This window comes from Natator depressus, chromosome 10 (genome assembly GCF_965152275.1).
Source record: "Natator depressus isolate rNatDep1 chromosome 10, rNatDep2.hap1, whole genome shotgun sequence".
NCBI classification, from domain to species: Eukaryota; Metazoa; Chordata; order Testudines; family Cheloniidae; genus Natator; species Natator depressus.
In genome coordinates, this window is record NC_134243.1 from 3407164 (window position 1) to 3430009 (window position 22846).

At 64.1% G+C, this 22846-nt stretch overlaps 1 protein-coding gene across 1 annotated transcript in view; it reads left to right on the forward strand.

Annotated features, from left to right (window-relative positions):
- CASKIN1 (CASK interacting protein 1) overlaps nucleotides 1-22846 on the forward strand; it is a 169478-nt gene that overhangs the window by 111622 nt on the left and 35010 nt on the right. Inside the window, 7 exon segments of the mRNA XM_074965006.1 lie at nucleotides 4193-4290; nucleotides 5183-5328; nucleotides 6338-6433; nucleotides 7330-7460; nucleotides 15065-15173; nucleotides 16302-16410; nucleotides 17382-17476. Of these exon segments, the coding sequence (XP_074821107.1) occupies nucleotides 4193-4290; nucleotides 5183-5328; nucleotides 6338-6433; nucleotides 7330-7460; nucleotides 15065-15173; nucleotides 16302-16410; nucleotides 17382-17476 (784 nt within the window).

The window sequence follows — 22846 nt, forward strand, 5'->3', positions numbered from 1 at the left end:
TAACACCTCTGCCCAGGAATGTGGACGGAGGCTGCAGCAGGGAACCTGCTGGGTGGGTTTAGTGTCAGTTCGGGGCTGGGTGGAGGAACACAGGGAACCCCAGGGCTGGGGTCTAAGCTCCCTGCTCCCCCAGAAGGACTTCACTGAGGGGTCCTGGGTGTACCCACAAGCTCTGTTTTGGACTGTGTTCCTGTTGTCCAATAAACCTTCTGTTTTACTGGCTGGCTGAGAGTCTCAGTGAATCCCAGGAAGAGGGGTGCAGGGCCTGGACTCCCCCACACTCCGTGACAACCCCATCCTCCAAAGCCCTCTACAGGCCGGGTCGATCTGGGATCTCCCGCGGTGCTCTAGGGAAATGCCCCAAGCCTTCCTGCAGTGAGCTCCCTGGGGACAAATGTTGGTTTCTGCATGAGTCTGGGCTTCATGCAGACAGCACAGAGCTCACGGCCATGGCTGTCGGCCATCTCCCCCAGCCCGGTGGGCCAGCCCCAGCCCTGAAAGATGGCCAGCAAGTGGCTCAGGGAGGCCGGTGTGCCCTGACAGCAGCAGCACGGAAGCTGGTACATTGGGGTTCTCTCATCCCTTGGAGCTGAACGGATGCCTTTGCCAGGTAACTCCTAACCCTTCCAGAGCTGCGCACACAGGTTTGCCTGGAGCAGGCAGGGCCAACAGAGACGCTGGGGAGCTGGAGCTGAACAGAAAATGAATAGCTGCAAAAGCCGCCCGGCTTCTTTACTTCCCCCTCCCCCCCGCCTGTGACTGTGGGCTCTGCTGTCACGAACGGCCATGGGCTGGCTCCCTGGGGGCTGCATGACCTAGCGGGGTTTTCCCACCCTGCCGTGCTCTGGATCAGAAGCCGACAGCAGAGAGGCAGGAGAGATGAGAGCCTTGCTGGGGAAGGAGCAGGCTGGCTGCAGCATCCAGCGGTGCAGACGAAGGAGCCGGCTCTGCGTGGGGAGGTGCTGCAGCCTGCTGGGGGGGTGGCAGGGCGGGGAGGGCACTGAGGCAGACCTGGGCCCAGCTGCAGTGCTGGGGGGCGTGGGCAGGCACCGCTGGAGAACTAAATCAGGGAGCTGGGTAGGTTCCAGGCAGCGGTTCCCATTGAGTTGCTCGCTTTGGTTCCTATTGATTCCCTTCGCCTCTTCCTAGTGATTGGCCCCCCAGGGCAGTCTGCTGTGGCAATGCTGGGCTGGCCATGGGGAGCACAGCGCCTGCCTCCCGTGTAAATGACGCGGCCAGGGGTTGCTATCTGGGTCTCTCGTGGCCTCTGGATTATTAGTACTACAGGCCCCTCGGTGGGTCGCCAGTAGCGGGGGATTGAACCCCTGAGCCCCTCTGTTCCAGCCCCCAGAGGAGCCAGAGCGCCCCCCGGTGTTCATGTGGTCACGGGTCGTGGCTGACTCCCTCTCTCTGTGCCCTGTGCTGTGCCTTGCTGGCTGTCTGGTCAGAGGAGCCAGAAGCTCAGGTGCTGGGTGGCTCTCCAGAGGGATTCAGACAGAAGGGGCCCCTCATCGGTGCCATGGGATCCCCCAGGGACGCCCAGACCCTGGGCTTGGCTGGGGTTGGAGGCAGATCTGAGTGCCATCCTATGCTGCAGTGAATGGGCAGGGAGCTTTGGCCAGGCCCCTCGGGGCAGTTCTCCTGCAAGCAGCCCAGGGCATTCAGGGCAGCTGCTGTAGGGATACGTAGAGGCAGGCACCCAAGGAGAGCTCTGTCCCCAGGGCTCTCCCCAGCGGCTGGTCAGCTGGGCTGGCAGCGGGAGTGAATGGGAAATGTCACGTCCAGCTCGCTCGTCGCACCATTGTCACTGCTGTGTCCGAGCGCCTGCCGCGCTCCCTGCTAATGGGCCGGCGCGCGGGTCACTCTGCGGGCTGGGGCAGGGTCTGGCTTGCGATTCGGCCTGGAGGTTTGAGATCGCCCCTTTGCTGTAATGCACAGCGGAGAGGAGCGGGATTCTCCTAGAATGGACCATTTTCCAGTGGTTAGTGCCGGGGCTGGGTGTCGGGACTCCTGGGTTCTTTCCCAGCTCTCCTGCACACTGGCTGTGTGACCCTAGGCAGATCACACCCCCCGTACGTCGGTTTTGCCAGCTGTGAAATGGAGGTGACGGTACTGCCCGGCTGCAGTTGAGTTCTTGTCTGCCAGCACTATTGGGCAGCACTGCCCTGCTCCTTCCTGTGGGAGGCCCGCCTTGCTCAAAGCCGCTCTGCTCTGCGACGCTCCCGAGCTGGCAGGATTAGCGCCCGCGCTCCCTGCAGAAGTTACAGGCATTTTCATTAAAAATTAACTCAAAAGCCAGCCAGGCTGGATTAGGTGGGATGCTCTGGGGTGGGGGAGGAGGGAGAGACACCTCCCGAGGAGAATGGGAACGTGGGCCCTGCCCACCTGCTGGGGGTCCCCGGCTTTCCCCTGCATGGCATGAGCCCGTCAGCTCCCAGCAGAGAGTAGCTTCCTGCTGCAGTGGGGCTGGGCTGCAGGAGAACGAAGGCCCCAGGGTGGAGGTTTCCTAGGGAGCAGGGTGGGAGCGGCTGCCATCTCTGGGGGGGTGTATCTGGAATCATGCAGCTGAGCACGGTCACTGTTGGGACCCGCTATTCCTGCCATAGGGGCGCCCGTGTTGCTGGTTACAGCCCAGTTCGTGGTGCCCGCGCTCCTTGCTCCGTGGCTCTGCAGGGGGGACGATAGGGAGAATAGACTCAGTGATGGGAAGGCCAGAGGGGGCCCGTATGTTCAGAAGGGCTCTAGATCTCCCCCAGCAAGTCCTGCTTTGAACTCAGAACTTCTGAGCGAGTAGATCCCGTAGAGAGAGACCGACGTCCCGTCTTGACTGAGAGATGGAGCCGCCCCCCGAACTGTTCCAGTGGCTAACCTCACTGTTAAAATTGTGTGCCATAGACAGTGGCAAGGAGAGAGCGAGCTGGAGGGGTTATTGCCCTCCGGGTGGTGATGGATAATGGTTCCCCCGACTCCCCGCTCCAGCGAGCAGCACCCCGGGGCAGGGGGCAGGGGTGCAGCCGGTTACCCAGACCCCTCTTCTCGGGTAAGGGGCTGTGCGCGGTGGGACGCAGGCAGCCGGAGAACATTGTGGTGGCGCAGAGGATTCTGGGTTGTTTACAGAAGCAAGTAGGTCAGCGCCTGTCCTGCTTTCTCCCGATGAGCCTGGATGGGGAAATCTTGATTGAGATTTCCCCCGGGTTACAGCAGCAGGGCCTTGCCCGTGTTCCCTTGCAGCCTGGATTGCTCGGCTCAGCGTCCGGCTGCCCCACACGCAACCCAGCACACCCGGTCTCGTAGCTGGAGAGGCTGCAGGGCTCAGTGGCTGGAGCAAAAGATCTGGGACCCAGGAAAGCTCCTGGCTGATTGGTTATATTTCAGTAGCAGCTAGAGGCCAGGCAAGATGGAGCCTCCATTGTGCTGGGCACAGCACGCACACACAGCCCCTGCCCCGATGGTCTAAACAGGCAAAGGGTGATAGGGAAACTGAGCACCGAGCAATGAAGGGCTTTGCCCAAGGTCACCCAGTAGGTTGGTGCTTGGAAGAGAACCCAGGCCCTCTAGATCCCAGTCCGGTGCTCTGTGCACTAGGCTGCACTGCTTTTCAGTCCCATTGGGCTCTTGGTCCAAGACATATGGTCAACTGCAGGCCTGGCTGGAGATTTGGGTGCCGATCCCGGGGGGTGGGGGGGAAGAGGGAAGAGTTTAGTGAAAAAGCAGATTCCCTGCCCTGTGGTGGCGGCGATTCCCTGGGTCACTGACTGCCTGGGATCCCACTGCCTGGACCTGCCTGCCCCTGGGAAACCTGGACCCCCCAGGGTCTCCCCAGAAACCCAGCGCTGCCTTCCAGCTGAGCTGTGCTGTGGATGGTCTCCCCAGGCGGGGCCCTGCTGCTGTAACCCAGGGGGAAATCTCAATCAAGTTCCGCACCAAAGAGCGAACCCCACATCTCCCTCTCTGTGTATCCAGCCCTTGTTGTAGGCCTGGGCTGTGGGTGGTTCGTGCTGCGCCCTCTGCGGTGTTCTCCTGCGCTCCGTGGGGAAGGGGCTGACTGCGAGGGTGGTGGGGTCCCCAGACCCTCAGAAACATCCTCTTGGCGCTAATGCGCTAACCTGTGCCCGAGGTGCTGGGCCCCTCCTGCCCTAGCTGGGACCCCGGGGCGGGGGTCACGGCCTCACCCTGTGCCTTGTCTCCCCAGGTTCTCGGCCCTGCACCACGCCGCTCTCAATGGGAACACAGAGCTCATCTCACTGCTGCTGGAGGCCCAGGCCGCTGTGGACATCAAGGACAATAAAGGCAAGTGCCGGGGTCCCTGCCAGGGGCTGGGAGCTCAGGGTGACCCCAGTGAGCTCCGTAACTGGCCGGGTCACAGCAGTGGTGCCCGGGCCGTGCCCATCCGGCTGCTCCCAGCAGGGGCTGTAGGCTCTCCAGGCTGCCAGCCTGATGCCCCAGAGACCCCTAGCCACAGAGCAGGGCAGCCAGCTTGCTGGAGGGACCCCACTGCTGGGGCTGGTAGGGAGCTCAGGGCTTGTCCAGTGCCAGCGCCCTCACCCCCAGCACACGGGTAGTACGCCGGGAAGCCTGACTCTGCCTTGGCTGGGAGCAGTTCCCGGGCTCCCACCAGCCCTACGGGGGATACTGCCCAGAACCTGTCTCTTCGGCCGCCCCATCCTGCCCCTCTTACCCTGCCCCCCGGAGAGTAAGGGAGTGGGTGGGGGCTGGAGGCATTTGACCTGGCTCGTGCCCCCATGCAGCCTCTGTTCATACATGCACCCCTCACTGCATGAGGCCTCACGGGATCAAGGCCAGAACCAGGGCGGGCATTGACACGCTGCAAGGGGGCTGCGATGGGCAAGCAGCTCCTGAAGCTGGGGGAGGTGAGATCCCGCTGGGCCCCTGCCAGCTGCCCCTCCTGCGCTTGGCCCCCTCCTCTCCCTGCCGTGTCAACCCCCCAGCGGGTCACTTCCACTCCTGGCCCTGGCCCTGGCCCGCTCGGGGTTGGACGGGAGCAGCGCAGATCCCGGGGCCACGCCATGCTTTTGGGGGCAGCCGCTCTGTCGGCTCCACCCTGGACAGGGCTGGAGGTGGGAGGCGCCCACTCAGCCAGGCCTCCCGTGTGGGCTGCGGCCGGGTTGCTGGCTGGGGGGCACCTCTTGCTCAGCCAGCCATTCCCCTTCCGCCCCTGCAGGGATGCGGCCCCTGCACTACGCTGCCTGGCAAGGCAAGAAGGAGCCCATGAAAATGGTGCTGAAAGCCGGGTCGTCCGTGAACGTCCAGTCGGACGAGGGGCAGATCCCCCTGCACCTGGCGGCGCAGCACGGCCACTATGACGTGGTAAGGGGGGCTGGGCTCGCTGACCACCCCCGGGGGCCTGGTCCACTGCCTCCGCGAGGTGGGAGCTGTGCGCCGGGTCGGGACCGGGTGGGCTGGCACTGGCCGGGCGCGCTGACAGCGGGGTCAACCGGCAGCAGCTCCGCAGCATGGGGGAAGCTGAGGGTGTGGGAGGATGGGGAGCATCTTGGGAAGGGACCCTGCACCCGGGGGCTGGCCAAGGCCATGTGCTCAGCTGCCCGTCCCTGAGCCAACTTTCTGCCCTGGGGCATTCTGAGCGCTGGCCAGGGGGCCGGGCGGCTGCGTTGCTGGGCCCTGTCCAGGCTCCTGCTCACGTGGGCAGTAGGCGCTGGCTGGCTGGCGCTCTGTGTGTCCTTCCATGGCAAGGGGCAGAGGGGGTGTGCCCCTGCCAGAGGGCAGGGGACTGAAGGGTGAGTTGGGATAGCAGCTGGGGTGGAGGCCTGGCCACATGTATCACAGCTGGTCACCCGTCTGTGAGCTTGGTTGGTCTCATTCTCGTCCTGGCAGGACATTTCTCCCTATCACAGAATCACCCTTCAGTTTGGCGTAACTGGCATTCCAAGAAGTCTGGGGTAGCAGGGGGCTGTGGGGCAGGATTGAGGGCACTGGCAGAGCTGTGTGGAGGCCCAGGGCTGGGCTAGCAGGGGGCTGTGGGTTGGGAGTGAGGGGCACTGGCAGAGTTGTGGGGGGCCCAGGGCTGGGCTAGCAGGGGGCTGTGGGTTGGGAGTGAGGGGCACTGGCAGAGCTGTGGGGGGCCCAGGACTGGGCTAGCAGGGGGCTGCGGGCAGGGATTGGGGGGCACCGGCCAAGCCAGCGGCAGAGTGCAGTCTCCAGCGGGCAGCCTGGGGCGGTGCCACATACTCTGGACTGGTTCCTGCCCTGGCTGGAGCTGCCCTGATGCCCCTGCCCCGAGGGGCGGGCCAGGCTCTGTGTGCTGTGCCAGCTCTGCGGGGCGTGGTGCTGACCTCTGCCCTCTCTGTCCGCCCCACAGTCGGAGATGCTGCTCCAGCACCAGTCCAATCCATGCATCATGGACAATTGCGGGAAGACGCCCCTGGACTTGGCGTGTGAGTTTGGCCGGGTCGGGGTAAGTCCGTCCAGACGCCTGAGCCCCCTTTCGACGACGTGGGCAGCAGCGCCAGTGGAATCTGCTGCAGGGCTCAGCTGGCCTGGCAACCCTCTTCCTGGGCAGGGCTGGGGTTGCGTGTGCGTGGGGAGCTTCGCCCTGCCCCTGCCCGGGATCCCACTCCGCTCCCGGGATCCTGCTCTCACTTCCAGCAGGGGAAATCTGGATTCACTCCCCAACTGCCCTGGAGTCACACTGGGGAGACGCAGGGCAGGATCCAGTGTCCCTCCTGCTCCACGTTGGCTGAGACTGGGAAAATACTCCCTTGCATTCCCGCAGCTGGCACGTAGTGCCCGGGGCGGGGGGCACAGGGAGCCGGGGGCTGGGACGCCCCTAGGGGGCCGGGGGAGGTGAGTTGACCTATTGATGGTGGCTCCCAAAGGCAGGGTGGAGCGCAGTGTGTCCCGGGAGCCGCAGGGCAGGCTGGCTCCGGGCTGCAGGGCTGCTCCCCTGGCAGGGGCAGCATTCGGTTGGGGGCGGTGGGCCAGGCCGCCTGGCAAACAGCCCCGGGGGCTCAGAAGAAACGGGGGGTAGTTTGATGCTTTACAAACCTTCCTGCCCGGGCTCTCCCGGCCAGTGCAGAACGTTCTCCGGCTCGCTGAAAGACGCCAGCCTGTCTGTGGCCAGTAGCCCACCTGTAAACGGCCGCCCTGCCCTGCGGTCCGGCCCGGGCCCTGCCCCGGGGATCCAGTTCGAGGCGTCTCCGCGCCCCAAGGATCTGGTGCCGGGGTGGGTGGCCCAGCCCGTGCTCTCTGCACCATGTCGCTGGGCCGCGTCCCGCCCACGGGCGGGGATCTGCATCTCCAGGGGAGCCGAGCCGTCTCTGAAACGTCTCCCTTCCGCCTCCGGGGCCCCAGGTGGTCCAGCTGCTGTTGAGCAGTAACATGTGCACAGCCCTGCTGGAGCCCAAGCCGGGAGACACCACCGACCCCAACGGCACCAGCCCCCTGCACCTGGCAGCCAAGAACGGGCACATCGACATCATCAGGTGAGCGCCAGCCCCGCCCGGGGGAGGGCCCCTGCTGCCGCCGTGGGGGACGATGCGGGGAGGGGCTGCTGGAGAGAGACGCCCCCTTGGCAGCTAGAGACTCCAGTCTCTGGCCCCGGCTCGTCCCTGGTCTGATGGGGCTGGTGGCGTTCAGGTGGTGCCCAGGGCTCCCTGCCCTGGCGTGCTCTGCGCTGAACCCAGGCGCCTTGTCGCTGCCCCCTCGGATGCACCCCTCCTCTGGCAGGATTCAGGCTCCTGACGTGTGCGCAGGCAAATGGGGCACGAGTCGCCCATCCCGGCGGGCAGTGGCCGGCGAGAGCTCTGGGGGGCTGCGTGCGTGGACGATGCTCACTTTGCCTTGGCTGCAGGGACCGGGGACAAGGTTCATGACCGGAGGACCCACCAAGCTGGGCTCTTACACGCAGCCGCGCCCCCAGGGCCAGGCCCCTCCTAGCACCAGGGGCTGGGTCGCTGCGTGTCCTCCCCTGCTGAGCTGAGTGCTCTGGTCATGGCTGGGGCACGGCCTGCCCCGTCGGTCACAGGGGGCTGCCACGAGCGGGCGTCTGAACCCAGGGCTGCAGCTCCCAGCACCCTGGCAGGTTGGCGGGAGGGCGCTGCCTGTCTGGGTCCTAGTCCGGGGATCCTGGCTGCCAGGCGGAGTCTGCAGCCCCCCCAGGCAAGAAGGATTGGGGAGGCTGCCGCTGGCTGCGAGGTGGGGCCATGCAGGTGGCAGGGCTGGCAGTGATGTACCACATGGGTCCAGTGGTGGTGGAGCGGCAGGGAGGGCCCAGAGCGATCCCGTGGCAGTTTCTGCAGATGAGGGGTTAGCCCCAGGCCCTGCCCAGACCCAGCTGGTTCAGTGGCAGCAGCAGGGTGAGAGTCCAAAGCCCAAGAACACACAGTCCCGGCCTCAGGGCTCATGGATCGAGCTCCCTGGCAACTCACCGTGAAGGTCCGTGCTAGCAGCTTGGTTGGCTTGGCCTCCTTACGCGCCGTGTGCACCGGGATCCCTCCCTTCTGTCCCCACGTCTTGTGCAGTATGGCCGTGCACCGTTAAACAGCTGCTGCGTTCCACCCCAGAGCTCGCTGCCTTTCGGTGATGCAGGAAGAGCGTCTGGGGTTTGGGGAAGGGGGTGTAAGATTGTCTCCCTGGCAGTGCCCTGGGAGGGGCAAGGAGGGTTGGTAGAATGCTTAGTGGTGCGGTGGAAGGGGTTACACCTTGCAGCGAGCTGTGGCGTTTGGCGGGAATCCCTGGTGGGTCCTTTAATTCCCTGCGGCGAACCTGGCCTGAGGCTTAACTGCTGTCTGACTCCCCAGTGCGAAGCACACCCCAGGAGATGGGGGGCTGGGAGCCCCTCCCCCATGCGCCGAGCTGCACCCCACAAAGCCATTTCCTATCCAGCCTGGCACCCGCTCCTGGTACAGAGAGAGGCTGAGTTCACGTGTTCCCCCCACTCCCCATTCCCCCCCACCCCGGGCGCTGGGCCCAGGGTGGGGGGCTGAGCTCCCCTGCTGCCCCCCAGGGACACCAGCCCGGGACACTGGGCTCAGGGTGAGGGGGTCTCGGGGGAGGAGAGCGCCAGGCCCCAGGGCTGGGCACTTGGGGGCCGGGTGCAGGTTTCTCATTGAAGCAGTGCCACCTGCTGGAGAAGCTGCGGCATTGTAGTGGAGGTGGCTGGTAGTGTGACGAGGGGCTGGGGGATGCGTCCCTGATGCCCAGCACCCCCCGAAGTCCTGGTGCCGTGCGCCGGCCTTGGGCTCTAGGCGCTTCCAGCTCACGGCAATCCCAGAGCACAGGCTGCTGGGTCACTGGCCTGCCAGAGCGCTCCCGGGGCGCAGGGCAGGGCGCGTGGCAAACCAGCCCCAAGGGAGCCAGCTGTGAATGGGGTGGGCCCCATGCCAAGGGTTCCAGGGACGTCCCCCTAGGGGACCAGCTGCCACCCCGCTGGCAGAGGAGATGCTTGGGCTGCGGGAGCGGCGTTTGGTCCCGTGCCCAGGGCTGTGATGGTGGGAGGAAGAGCGGCCCAGGTCAGACGGCTCGCCGCCCGCCCCTGCTCTTGCCGCCGTGGCAGGGAGCGGAGCAGGAGCCGCGTGCCTGTGGGCACCTGGAGCAAGGCCAGGCCCCCAGCACCTGTTAGAGCAAGGCCAGGCCCCCAGCCAGGTCCCTGCCTCTAAGAGCCACCCAGCCCCTGCAGTCACAGGGTGCCCGAGAACAGCCTCTTAGCCCCATAATCTGCCACTTGCAAATCCTCCGTGAGTCCCATGGAGGCGGCTGCCCTGGGGGGTTCCCCCTTCCCCCAGTGCTACTCTCACTGCAGGGGCTGCGTGGCCCCTCCCCCAGGCCAGGCTGTGCATGCAAGTGGGGAAACCTCTAACCACACCTGCACGCTGAGTGGGGGTTTCCCCTCCCTGCCCCCCACCCCAGCATCCTGCTAGCCCAGAGGGGCTGGCCAGAGCTCTCTTTGGAGCCCGTTTCTACCCTGGCCTGGGCGGGGTGCCAGAGAGTGACACCCAGTGCCTCCCCTTGTGGGGTCTCTCCAGGAGGGGGGACTGAGCAGGGGTCCGTATCTCGGGGTGTCCCCAGGTGGCTCAGCATTCATGCAGTTGTTTTGCACTGAGATGCTAGAAAGGCAATATCTGCACGGGGAAGGTGACGGGCAGAGCAACTCCGGACTAGCTACTGTGTGGACACTCTATTCCGGAAGAGAAGTGGAGTAATTCTTGGAAGCAGAGTAATTCTTCCAGAATAAAAGTGATTCTGTTCCAGAAGAACGTCTATGCTGGGGAGTCACTCGGGGATGGCTTTGCTGGTCAATTCCTTCATGTAGACGAGGCCTTAGGGATGGACTGTCCTCCCCCTTCCTCTGCTCTCTGCCCCTTGGGTTCTGAATCTGGACTTCTGGGTCCCTGGGCAAACAGCGGGGGCCTCTGGACCCCCGTCCAGCGCATGCTGTCAGGCTCCCGACAGGATTTTCTCCTTTGCTGAAAGCAAAATATTTTTCTTCTGAATTCTTGCTGGTTTTCATCAAAAACCTGGAACTGAAAACACCTGGGTGCACTTGCCAAACCCTGACCCTTGTTGCCATTTTTTTTTTTAATTAAAACCTGAAAACATTTGACAGGTGGAGATTTTGCCCCCAAAGATGTCCAGTTTGCCAGGAATTTGCCACCACCCCGGGGCCTCTCCCACGGTCGCCAGCCAGCCAGGGGCAGAGCTGGGAGCTGGCTTCCGTTGCGCACGTCAGACACACGGGTGCAGGGGCTGGACCAAGAGCCTAGTGGGAGCCGAGAGAATCGGGCCAATGTTCTGCGTGGCCTGGGAGCCAGGACACCTGGGCTCTGTGCCCAGCTCTGCCGTTCACCTGCTGGAGCTCAGGTTGGATCTGAGCGGTCCGGCTGTGTCGCATGCTGGCAGCTGTTGTGTCTCTGGGCTGCACCACCGTCTACAGCTGTGAGTGGCTGCAATACCCCGCTCCGGCTGCCCCCATGTGACCCAAGATGGCCCTGGTGTGGGGAGAGACCTGCTAGGCTGGGGTCATGGGCCTGTGAAGGGCTGGCAATGGGATGAAGGACCCCCTCCGTCTTCCCCCCTGGGGCAGCGGAATGAAGGCAAGGCCTCTCCTGGCTGCTGGATTCATTTAGCAAATTGCTTGTGGCTTGACGCCCTCTAATGAGGGTTTAGGTCTCAGCGGGAGGCGCCGGAGCCTGGTGGCTAATCTCGGAGCCTGGCAGCAGCTGTTGTGCTGGATCCGACTCTTGACCTCATCGGTGGTAATGACGAGCTCCCCACCCTCCTAGGCATCTCCGGACGGCATTTGCCTGCGGAGGTGCAGTGCAGCTCACAGCTGCCAGGCTGGGGTGGCGGGGCGGGGGGGGTGAGCAGCTGGCGGCGTCCTCCGGAGAGAGTTTCTTTCACTCCGAGGCCTGGCCTGACCCTCTTCCTTTGCCTGCTCTACAGAGATCACGGACTGGTGCTCGCCAGCTCCACAGCCTGGGCAGCTCATTGAAAATAACCCGCTCTAGCAAACCCGTGCCCCTTGCCAGTCACTGGGTGGAGCCCTGACTCCCGCACCTGGGGGCCGCGTGCAGCCTGCTGCCAGCCGGGGTGGTTGGAGGGGAAAGGGCAGCGTCTGTGGCACATGGGTGCAGTTCTGGGGGGGAGCTGGTCCAACCAGGCCATGGGATGAGGGAGATGTCCTGAGTCCCTGGCTGTGCTCACCCCTCCCCAGGGGCACCAGCAGCAGCCTCCGGCACCGTATCCCGTCAGGGCTTTGGTGCAGCCTGGTGCCCGGGCTTTGCAAAGGCACTTCAGCACCCCACTCCTAGGCAGCACAGGGGAGACACAGCCCCGGTACCTTGGCAGGTCTGACCCCTGCTGTGAGTCGGGGGGTGGGCCGAGACCTACGGGAGGCCAGCTGTGTCCCGCCTTCGCTCCAGCCCTGGCTCTTCTGGGGCGGGCGACGAAATGGCTCCCCCAGTGGCGACACGGCACTTTGAAAAGCCGTGCCCCCCACCCCGGCTGCTGGTGGAGTTAAGTCAGTGCCCCCCCCGGGATCTACCTGTTCTGGGGTGGAGCTGTCCCAGGCCTTGTTTCGGGGCCCCAGATATGGCCTGTGTTCTGCTGCACTAAAGGGGGCCGGCCCACACGGAGGGCTACAAAACAGGAGCGTACGCCCTCGGGGCTGCTCGTCGAGTAGCTGCTCAGCGGGGCAAGTCTGGTAAACGCTGTCCCAGGAACCTTCTCCTCCCCTGGGCTACTGCATACAGACGGCCACACTGGGTCAGACCAATGGTCCATCTAGCCCAGTGTCCTGTCTCCAACAGTGGCCAATGCCAGGTGCCCCAGAGGGAATGAACAGAACAGGGCAATTACCGACTGATCCATCCCCTATTGTCCACTCCCAGCTTCTGGCAGGGTTAGGAACACCTGGCGTGTGGGGTTGTGTCCCTGACTATCTTGGCTAATAGCCATTGACGGACCTATTCTCCATGAACGTGTCTAATTACTGTTTCAACCCAGTTATACTTTGGCCTTCACAGCATCCCCTGGCAAGGAGTTCCACAGGTTGACGGTGCGTTGTGTGAAGAAGCACTTCCTTCTGTTGGTTTTAAACCCACTGCCTGTTAATTTCATGGAGTGCCCCCTGGTTCATGTGTTACGGGAAGGGGTAAATAACTCCCTTCCACCCCGCCAGCCCCTTCCATCGCTCCAATGGCAGAGCTCTTGGCCCTTTGCTTCCTGTGTCTCGCTCACTGCAGCGAGGCTGCTCCGTTTCCCGGGCTGGGTGTTCTTGTGTCTCCAGCAAATCGAGCCTGGATTCCGTGTACGTTTCTCTAGCGTCCTCTGCTAAAGCCAGCAGCCCGAGGGTGGCTGGAGCTCAGGGGTTCCTGGCTAGCCAGGCGCGTTCTCCAAGGGAAGAACAATGGGTTTCTCTCCCTGGCATCTTCGCAAACTCTCCCTGGAGCTCAGAGAGTCACGCTGGGCTGACGGCATAGCCGGGAGGAGGTCCTGCCACCGAATTCTAGCCTCTGGGCAACCCGGGCATCCCGCGGGGTTCTTGTTGAGGAGGAGAGGAGTGAACTGGGGCTGGAGCTGGGCCTGTGGGTGGTTTCACTCAATAATCCAGCTGCTTTGGCATAGAGTTGAAGGCTGGAAAGGAGCATTGCTCATCTCGTCTGAACCTCGCCCGGGTCCGAGAATGTCACCAGTTACTCTGGCACCGAGCCCAAGAGCTTGGGTTTGACTAAAGCATCTCCCAGGCTCGATTTGAAGCCCTCGTGGGATGGACAATCCACCAGGTCCCTGGGCAGCTCGTTCTGCCCTCCCCGGTGACAAGTCGTGCCTTATTTTGAGCTGGAATTTGTCTGGTTTCAGCTTCCAGGCACTGGCTCTTCTTCTGCCTGTCTCTGCTGGGTCCTGGTCCTTACCACCCCTAGCGTCTCCCCACCAAGGGCCTGGCCTAGACGCTGTAATAAGTCACTCGGTCTGGTTTGCCCAAGCTGGACAGGCTGAGCTGTTTGTCTCTCTCGGCTGTTTTCTCCAGCCCTTGAAGCACTTTTGTGGCTCTTCCCGGTATCCTCCCCAGTCATTCTTCGCCCCCTTTAAAACACGGCCCCCAGGACTCATGCTGCACGAGCCAGGTTGGAGTCTGGCTCTCTGCTCCCCGACAGGAGGGGCCGGGCGCAGCACGCCTGGGTTTCTGCCATCGGAACGTACAAACGGCTGCGCGGGGTCAGACCGATGGCCCAGCCAGCCCCGTGTTCTGTCTTCTGACAGAGGCCGGAGCCAGGGGCCTCAGAGGGAGTGACCAGAACAGGGCGAGGATCACGTGGGCCAGTCCCGGCGTCTGGCAGCCGAGGTGACTCGGAGCACGTGCAGGGAGCCAGGCCGGTCAGAGGGCTGGGGGCGGGTGCCTGCCCCTGGCAGCGCTGGCATGGTCGACTGCCCCAGGAAGCGTGTGTGTGTTGTGCTGCCCTGCGAGGAAGGTGACAAGGGACCCGACCTGGGAGAACTGGCATCGTGGGCCTGATCCTGTGATGTTCTGGGCACGCTCTGCTCCCACTGGGCGCAGGGCTGTGCCCACTGCTGCACTGTCTGCCCGCTGCAGGCTGGCCCCGTGGCTCAGCACTGCCCCTCCTTCGTGGTAGTTCACGGCCAGGCGGGAGGGCCAGGCAGCGTCTTTGAAGTGGCAGAGTCCTGTGGGGGTGGTGCCCGGGTGGGATCCGGCGGTGGGTGCTGCTCTGCCGAGGTGGCTAAGGCATGCGGGGCCGGGCAGTGCAGATGAGACGGGACCCCCCCAGCCCCTTGGCTTTGCACCTCACAGCCACCCGCCTGTGGCAGGAGCTCCTGGCAGTGCCAGGTTTGCTCCCACCTGCTGCGATTGCGGCCGGGATGGAGGCAGCTGCCTCTGTTCACCCCCAGCCCCTGTCCCTTGCTGCCCCGGGCCCTGCAGTGTGGAGGGGGAGGGCTGGAGTCACGTGCTCGTCTCCCGGGCCCATCCGCAATCCCAGGCGTGTCTGTGGGTGGGGGCGCCGGGTGGGGGGCTGCTGGTTATGTCCCAGCTGGCTGATGGGGGTGCGGAGTGGGGGGAACAGAGCGCAGGTGCCCCACTGCATGCCCCACGGGTGGGGCAGGGGCTGAGTCCCTCCGAGCTGGGTCCCGCCCAACGTGGGCACCAGTGGGACGAGCGCAGCAAGTCTCCTGCTTTGGCAACTCAAGGGAAAAACACCCACAAGAGGGGCTGGGGTGCGGGACGAAATTGCCACAGAATCTGGCATAAACAGCAGCCCCTGCCCTGGATCTGTGGGTCGGGATTGAGGGGCAGCACCAGAGCTGGGGGGCAGGGCAGGGCTGGCAGGGGGCTGTGGGTAAGGAGTGAGGGGCACTGGTAAAGCTGTTGCAGGGGGGAACCCAGGGCTGGGCTGGCAGGGGGCTGTGGGTCGGGATTGAGGGGCAGCACCAGAGCTGTGGGGCAGGGGGGCTGCCGGTCAGGAGTGAGGGATGTCGGGGCAGCTGCATGTGGGGAGCTTGCACCCGCCTGCCCCTGTTCTCCCCCCTTCCCCTGGCTCACGTCACTAACCCCTGTTCGACGCGGTCTTGGCAGGCTCCTGCTGCAGGCTGGCATCGACATCAACCGGCAAACCAAGGCGGGCACAGCCCTGCATGAGGCAGCCCTGTGCGGCAAGACGGACGTGGTGCGCCTCCTGCTGGACGTAAGGGCCCCTGTGTAATGCTGCATGTGTTGGGAGGGGGCGGGGGGAGCTGCTGAACGGGGCAGGGGAGCTCTCCTGTCTTGGGGTAGCAGGGCTGGCGCCGGAACAGGACGTGGTCCGTTCCCCATGGACGGCTCTGCCAGGGCAGGATCAGGGCATTAGAGGGCCCCTTCCAGTGCAGGAGGGTCTCAGCCTGGCTTGCCAGGGGACCGTGAAATGAGCGTCCCCCTGCCCAGCTGCCCCCGATGTCCTTGGGGCGCTGGGCCATGCCTAGTGGTGTGGCTGAGTCATTCCTGGAGCCCACCCTCCTGGGGGCGCTCTGTCGGGGGAAGGCGGCAGAAGGAGGCCGGCGACTGGCAGCTCGGCCCCAGGGCAGCTCGGCTGTGCCAGGGCTGGGGCACCGCTGGCTGTCGTGTTTGCTCACCCCCTGCCCCAGTTACCCAGCCAGCGCGGCGGCTCTGCCCCCTGCCCCGGCTCTGCCAGCAGGAGCCCCTCGCTCTGGACTTGGGGGCTCTGCTGCTGCCCGATGCACCGCAGCGGGGGGCCGCTGAGAGGAGGAAGTGAATGGGAAGGAGGGGGGCCAAGAGAGAGAGTCCAATGTGCAAACCCGCTTGGCCTCTGTTGCATCCAGGGGGCGTCCCTGCAGAAGTGGGGCCCTCCTGGGCTCTCCTCCCCCCATGGGCAGAGCCAGGAGTGGGGCGTTGACTCGCCCTGGACTGCAGGGGAGGGGAGGGTCTGACTCACACTGGCTTTGTGACCCCCCCAGTCCCCTATAACCAGCCCGCCCCCAATCACCCCGTGGGTTTCGCGCTGGTTCCTGCAGACCACATGCTGCCCATGCAGTGGGCGCTGGCCAGTGCTCGCCCAATCCCAGCCCTCCACTGAGCTCCCACGATGCAGCTGGCTGGGTGGTGCTAGCCTGGGGGGGGGGGGGGGGGGGCGTTTGCTGAGCCCACGCATGGCTCACGAGGCCGAGAGCGTGTGGGCGTCTGTCCCAGCGGGAGTCGCTGGTCTCGCTGTGGCACCCCTGAGCTGCCGGCAGGCTGGGTGTGGCTGCTGTGGCCAGTGGGGGGGGGGCAGCTCCGTGGCCAGCCTGGAGCTCCCCGCATCGGTCTCTCCATATTTCAGAGCGGGATCAACGCCCACATCCGGAACACCTACAGCCAGACGGCGCTGGACATCGTCCACCAGTTCACCGCCACCCAAGCCAGCAAGGAGATCAAGCAGATGCTGCGGGGTACGGGGGGTTACCTCCAGGGGTGGGTGCTGGGGGTGCCCGGGGTCCCCTCACATCCCACCAGGGTGGGGGAGCAGTGCGCTCCGCTGGCTGCCATCCGTGCTGACGGGAGCAGAGCCCCTGCCTGCCCTGCTGTTGCCAAGGGCAGGGCGGTGACTCCCAGCCGGCTCTGAGCTGCTCTGCCGCCCTGGGGTGGGAGGTGAGTTCTGGGCTCACACCGCGGCCCCTCATGCCGCCCCCCACCCCCCGGCTGAGGCGTTTAACACTCAAGAGGCGAAGTCGCGGCTCCTCTGCACCAGGAAGGGGATCTGTGGCCCAGTGTCTGGCCAGCCCAGGCAGAGCCGCGCGCAGGGAGCTCCCGGCCACCTGATGGGCTTGGGGCTTGGACTCTGACCCACCTCTGAAGGTCGAGTGTATCAACTCAAGAGCTGCTTGGGGCGCATGCGCAGGGCTGTTAGCCCTGGTGCCCCGGCCTAACTCCTGCTCCAGGACAGTCATGTCCGTTATCACTGTCCTCAGCCCTTCAGCAGTATTGCTGTTAAACAGCTGCCACGTTTTTCCCCAGAGGTGGCTGCCTGTCAGTGGCAGGTGACTCGGTTCTGATTCTGCAAAGGGCTGTGGGCTCCCTGGCAGGGGCTCTGTACCAGATGTGGACCGGGCACAGAGCTCGCTTGGACACCCACTGTGTTCATCCTAGGATCCTGTAATGCTCTGCCGGGCCTGGTTGAGGTTCGGCTACACATGGCGCCTGCTGGTGGCTGAACAGGATAGTCCGGTCTAGCGCTCATGCAGGTTCGGGTTGGCGCGGCTCATTGCTGGAGCAGTGGGTGCTCTCTCGTCGCTCCTCTAGCTACAGGGGACTCCTGTCCCCTGTTACTCGCCAGGGAGCCCAGAGCTCTTGCTGGGGGCGGGGGAGGGAGGTTACTGTGTGGAGCTTTCTCTCCGACGCTGCCCTCCTGCTCTCTCGGCAGATGCCTCGGCGGCGCTGCAGGTCAGGGCCGTTAAAGATTATTGCAACAACTACGACCTGACCAGCTTGAACGTGAAAGCCGGGGACGTCATCACCGTGAGTTGCTTGCAGAGCCGGGCGCGGTCAGTGCCGGCAGCGGCGGGCCAGGCCAGGGCTGGGTTCACGGCCCCCATGACCCAAGTCCCCTCCCTCCAGCAGCCTGCCCCTCGGCCCCCCTCTGCTCACGGGAAGGGAGGAGCCTACTGCCCCTTAGTGCCCCAAGCCAGGAGCCCTTCGCTGGCACCAAGCTGCTGGCACACCCGCAATGGTGGGCTCAGGCTGCAGTTGGGCCGCGGGTGGCGGGACCAAGGCCGAGGAGGGTAGAAAGAGCCTGGTCGGAGAAGGCAGGACTAGCCGGGATGGGAAAGGACTAGAGAAGCCCTTGCCCCCATAGCGAGGGGCTGGGCAGGGAGGCAGAAGGCAGCGGCCCTCCGGCCACACCCAGCGGTTGCAGAGATGGGAGCAGCCCGCCCCCATGTTGGGGGGATGGGGCTGCCACCCAAGCCCGTGGGCTGGCAGGAGACTCGCCCCCCACGTCTGAGCCGTCGGTCACCGAGTTCGGCCCTTTATGTGTTCTTGGTCGCTTTCAGAGTCGTGCCTGGGCAGAGATGGACATGGGCTGCCCCTTCTGCCTGCCCCTCTAGTCCTGCCACCTGGCCAGCGCCGGCCCATTCCCTGCGGTCCCTGCCCCCCCACCGCCTGGCCAGCGCCGGGCCATTCCCTACGGTCCCTGCCCCCCCACCGCCTGGCCAGCGCCGGGCTGTTCCCTACGGTCCCTGCCCCCCCACCGCCTGGCCAGGGCCGGGCCGTTCCCTATGGTCCCTGCCCCCCCACCCAACCATCTGGCTAGCACCGGGCCGTTCCCTACGGTCCCTGCCCCCCTGCCGCCTGGCCAGCGCCGGGCCATTCCCTACGGTCCCTGCCCCCCCGCCACCTGGCCAGAGCCGGGCCGTTCCATATGGTCCCTGCCCCCCCACCGCCTGGCTAGCGCTGGGCCGTTCCCTACGGTCCCTGCCCCCCCCAGCGCCGGGCCGTTCCCTACAGTCCCTGCCCCCCTGTCACGGAGTGTGGGGGAGTCCAGGCCCTGCACCCCTCTTCCTGGGTTTCACTGAGACTCTCAGCCAGCCAGTAAAACAGAAGGTTTATTGGACAACAGGAACACAGTCCAAAACAGAGCTTGTGGGTACACCCAGGACCCCTCAGTGAAGTCCTTCTGGGGGAGCAGGGAGCTTAGACCCCAGCCCTGGGGTTCCCTGTGTTCCTCCACCCAGCCCCAAACTGAAACTAAACCCACCGAGCAGGTTCCCTGCTGCAGCCTCCGTCCACATTCCTGGGCAGAGGTGTCACCTCCCCCTCCCCCTCCTGGCTCAGGTGACAGGCTCTCAGGTCTCCCGTCCCCAGGGCACATTCCCAGGTCAACACTCCCCCCTCCCTGCTGTGTCACATCGTCACAACTCTCCCCCCTTCGAGACTGAACTGAGCGGGGTCACTGTGACCAGTGACCTGGGGAAGTTCGGGGCCCCCTCTCCGGGACAGCGCATCCGCTATCAGGTTGGCACTTCCCTTCACATGGACCACGTCCATGTCGTAATCCTGCAGGAGCAGGCTCCACCTCAGGAGCTTGGCGTTGGCTCCTTTCATCTGGTGCAGCCAGGTCAGGGGAGAGTGGTCGGTGTACACGGTGAAGTGTCGCCCGAAGAGATAGGGCTCTAGTTTCTTGAGGGCCCACACCATGGCCAGGCACTCCTTCTCGATGGCCGCGTAGTGTTGCTCCCGGGGTAGCAACTTCTTGCTCAGGTACACGATGGGGTGTCTCTCCCCCTTTTCATCCTCCTGCATTAACACCGCCCCCAGTCCCGTGTCGGAGGCGTCGGTGAACACCACAAAGGGCTTGTCAAAGTCTGGGTTTGCTAGAACTGGGCCACTGACCAGAGCCTCCTTCAGCGCCCGGAAAGCCTCCTGGCACTGCTCGGTCCAGACCACCTTGTCTGGCTTCCCCTTCTTGCATAGCTCAGTGATGGGGGTGGCTATGGCGCTAAAGTGGGGCACAAATCTTCGGTAGTATCCTGCCATCCCAATAAAGGCTTGGACCTGCTTTTTGGTGTGGGGAGCGGGCCAGTCTCTGATCACCTCCACCTTGGCCGGTTCCGGCTTTAGGCGGCCGCTCCCCACCCGATGGCCCAGGTAAGATACTTCAGCCATCCCCACCTTGCACTTCTCCGCTTTGACAGTCAGCCCAGCCCCCTGGAGTCGGTCCAGCACTTGTCTAACCTGGGACACGTGGTCCTCCCAGGTCTGGCTAAAGACACAGATGTCGTCAATATACGCCACGGCAAAACTCTCCATCCCCCTCAGGAGCTGGTCCACCAGGCGCTGGAAGGTGGCCGGCGCTCCCTTGAGGCCGAAAGGCAGGGTCAGAAACTCATAGAGCCCCAGAGGGGTGATAAAGGCCGATTTCAGCCGGGCATCTGCATCCAGCGGCACTTGCCAGTAGCCCTTTGTAAGGTCCATGGTGGTAAGGTACCGAGCTCCTCCCAGCTTGTCTAGGAGCTCGTCCGGCCTGGGCATGGGGTAGGCATCCGATACAGTGATGGCATTGAGCTTCCGATAGTCCACACAGAACCGGACTGACCCATCCCTTTTGGGGACCAGCACCACCGGCGAGGCCCAAGGGCTGGCCGATGGCTGGATCACCCCCAAAGCCAGCATGTCCCGGACCTCTCTTTCCAGGTCCTGAGCAGTTTTCCCTGTGACTCGGAAGGGGGAGCATCTTATCGGCGGGTGCGACCCTGTCCGCACCCGGTGGACAGTCAGATTAGTGCGTCCAGGCTGGTTGGAAAACAGCTGTCAGTACGGATGCAGCACCCCCCTGACCTCAGCTTGCTGGGCAGGGGTGAGCTGATCCGAGAGGGGGATTGTTTCCAGGGGGGAACCAGCTCTGGTCCCAGGGAATAGATCTACTAAAGGGTCATCTCCCTGCTCCTCCCACTGACCACACACAGCTAACACCACATTCCCCCTGGCATAATATGGCTTCATCATATTCACATGGTACACCCGGCGGTGGTGGGCCCGGTTCGACAGCTCCACCACATAGTTTACCTCATTGAGCTGCTTGACGACCTTGAACGGGCCCTCCCAGGCGGCCTGTAGTTTGTTCTTTCTCACCGGGATGAGAACCATCACCTGATCCCCGGTGGCGTAGGCACGGGCCCGCGCCGTGCGGTCATACCAGACCTTCTGCTTCCTCTGGGCTCTGGCCAGATTCTCCCTGGCCAGGCCCATGAGTTCAGCCAGTCTCTCTCGGAAGGTCAGGACATACTCCACCACTGACTCTCCATCGGGAGTGGCCTTCCCCTCCCACTCGTCTCTCATCAGGTCCAGGGGGCCCCTCACCCTCCTTCCATATAACAGTTTGAAAGGCGAAAATCCGGTAGACTCCTGGGGCACCTCCCTGTACGCGAACAGCAGGTGAGGTAAGTACTTGTCCCAATCCTGCGGGTGCTGGTTCATAAAGGTTTTCAGCATCATCTTTAGCGTCCCGTTAAACCTCTCCACCAGCCCATTGGACTGGGGGTGATACGCTAAGGCCCAGTCATGCCGGACCCCACATTTCTCCCACAAGCACCGGAGCAGGGCCGACATGAAGTTGGAGCCTTGGTCTGTCAAGACTTCCCTGGGGAACCCCACTCGGCTGAAAATGGTCAGGAGCGCATCTGCCACGGTGTCTGCTTCAATGGAAGCTAAGGGCACTGCCTCGGGGTAGCGGGTGGCGAAATCTACCACCACCAGAATATATTTCTTCCCCGACCGGGTCGTCTTGCTGAGAGGCCCCACGATGTCCATGGCCACCTTCTGGAAAGGCTCCTCTATGATGGGCAAAGGTCTCAACGCCGCTTTCCCCTTGTCCCGGGCCTTCCCCACCCTCTGACAGGGGTCACAGGATCGGCAATACTGCCGGACGGTGGTAAAGACCCCGGGCCAGTAAAAGTTCTGTAGCAACCTCTGCCGGGTGCGCCGGATTCCCTGGTGCCCTGCGAGGGGGATGTCATGGGCCAGGGACAGGAGCTTGCGGCGGTACTTCTGGGGGACCACCAGCTGCCTCCTGATCCCACAGGACTCCCCTTCCCCTGGGGGAGCCCATTCTCGGTACAGGAACCCCTTCTCCCACAGGAACCTCTCCTGGCAGCCTCTCCTCATGGTCCGTCCCTCACTGAGGTCGGCCAGGTCCCTGAGCTTCTGCAAGGAGGGATCTTTCCTCAACTCGGCCTGGAACTCAGCGGCTGGGGAAGGGATGGGGCCCGGTTCCCCCTCCGTGGCCAGGTCTGAGGCCGCAGCCTCTCTGAGCCGTGCCCCTCGGCGCTCCCTCCCCACCCGAGTAGGGTCTCGCGCCTCCAGTATGGTACCCTCCCCAGGGTCAGGTCGCAGTGCCCCTCGCCGGCTCTGGCTACGGGTCACAACCAGGGCGGTCTGGGGGTCGCTTGGCCAGTCCTCTAGGTCTCCCCCCATCAAAACTTCAGTGGGCAAATGGTGGTGTACCCCCACCTCCTTGGGGCCCTCCTTGGTCCCCCATTTCAGGTGTACCCTTGCCACGGGCACCTTAAATGGGGTCCCGCCCACCCCCGTCAGGGTCAGGTAGGTGTTGGGCACCACCCGATCTGGGGCCACCACCTCGGGCCGGGCCAGCGTCACCTCCGCGCCCGTATCCCAGTATCCATTGACCTTCCTCCCATCCACCTCCAGGGGAACAAGGCACTCTCTCCGGAGGGACAGCCCCGCACCCACCCTGTAAACCGAGCACCCTGAGTCCAGAGCCTCCAGCCCTCTGGCGGGGCTGGCTGGGGGTACTCTTCCCTCCTGAGCAGGTGGCAAACTGGTAGCCCCCCTTTCCTGGGTCGCCTGCCCCTCGTCCAGCTGAGTCCCTACCCAGTTAACCCTGGGTAGGTTGGGTCTGCTCAGTTTGTCCCGGAGCCCGGGGCACTGGGCCCGTACGTGGCCTCTCTGGCCACAGTGATAGCAGCTCAGGTCACGTTGGTCCCCTCGAACGGGTCGGAGGGGCCCGACACCTGGCGTTCCCCTTTGGAGGGGGTTCTCCCTATTTCCCCGCTGGGAGGCCCCATGGTGACTCTCTCTCTGCATCGGGGGGGGCCTGTTCTTTTGGGACTCCTCCCGGCTACCCCCTGACTGACTGTTCACAAACTCGTCGGCCAGCTGCCCTGCATGCTGGGGGTTCGCGAGCTTTTTGTCCACCAGCCACAGCCTCAGGTCGGAAGGGCACTGTTCATACAGGTGCTCCAGTACAAACAGGTCAAGCAGGTCCTCTTTAGTTTGGGCCCCCGCTGTCCACTTGCGGGCATATCCCCGCATCCTGTTGACCAGTTGTAGGTAGGTGACCTCAGGCGTTTTACGCTGACTCCGGAACCTTCT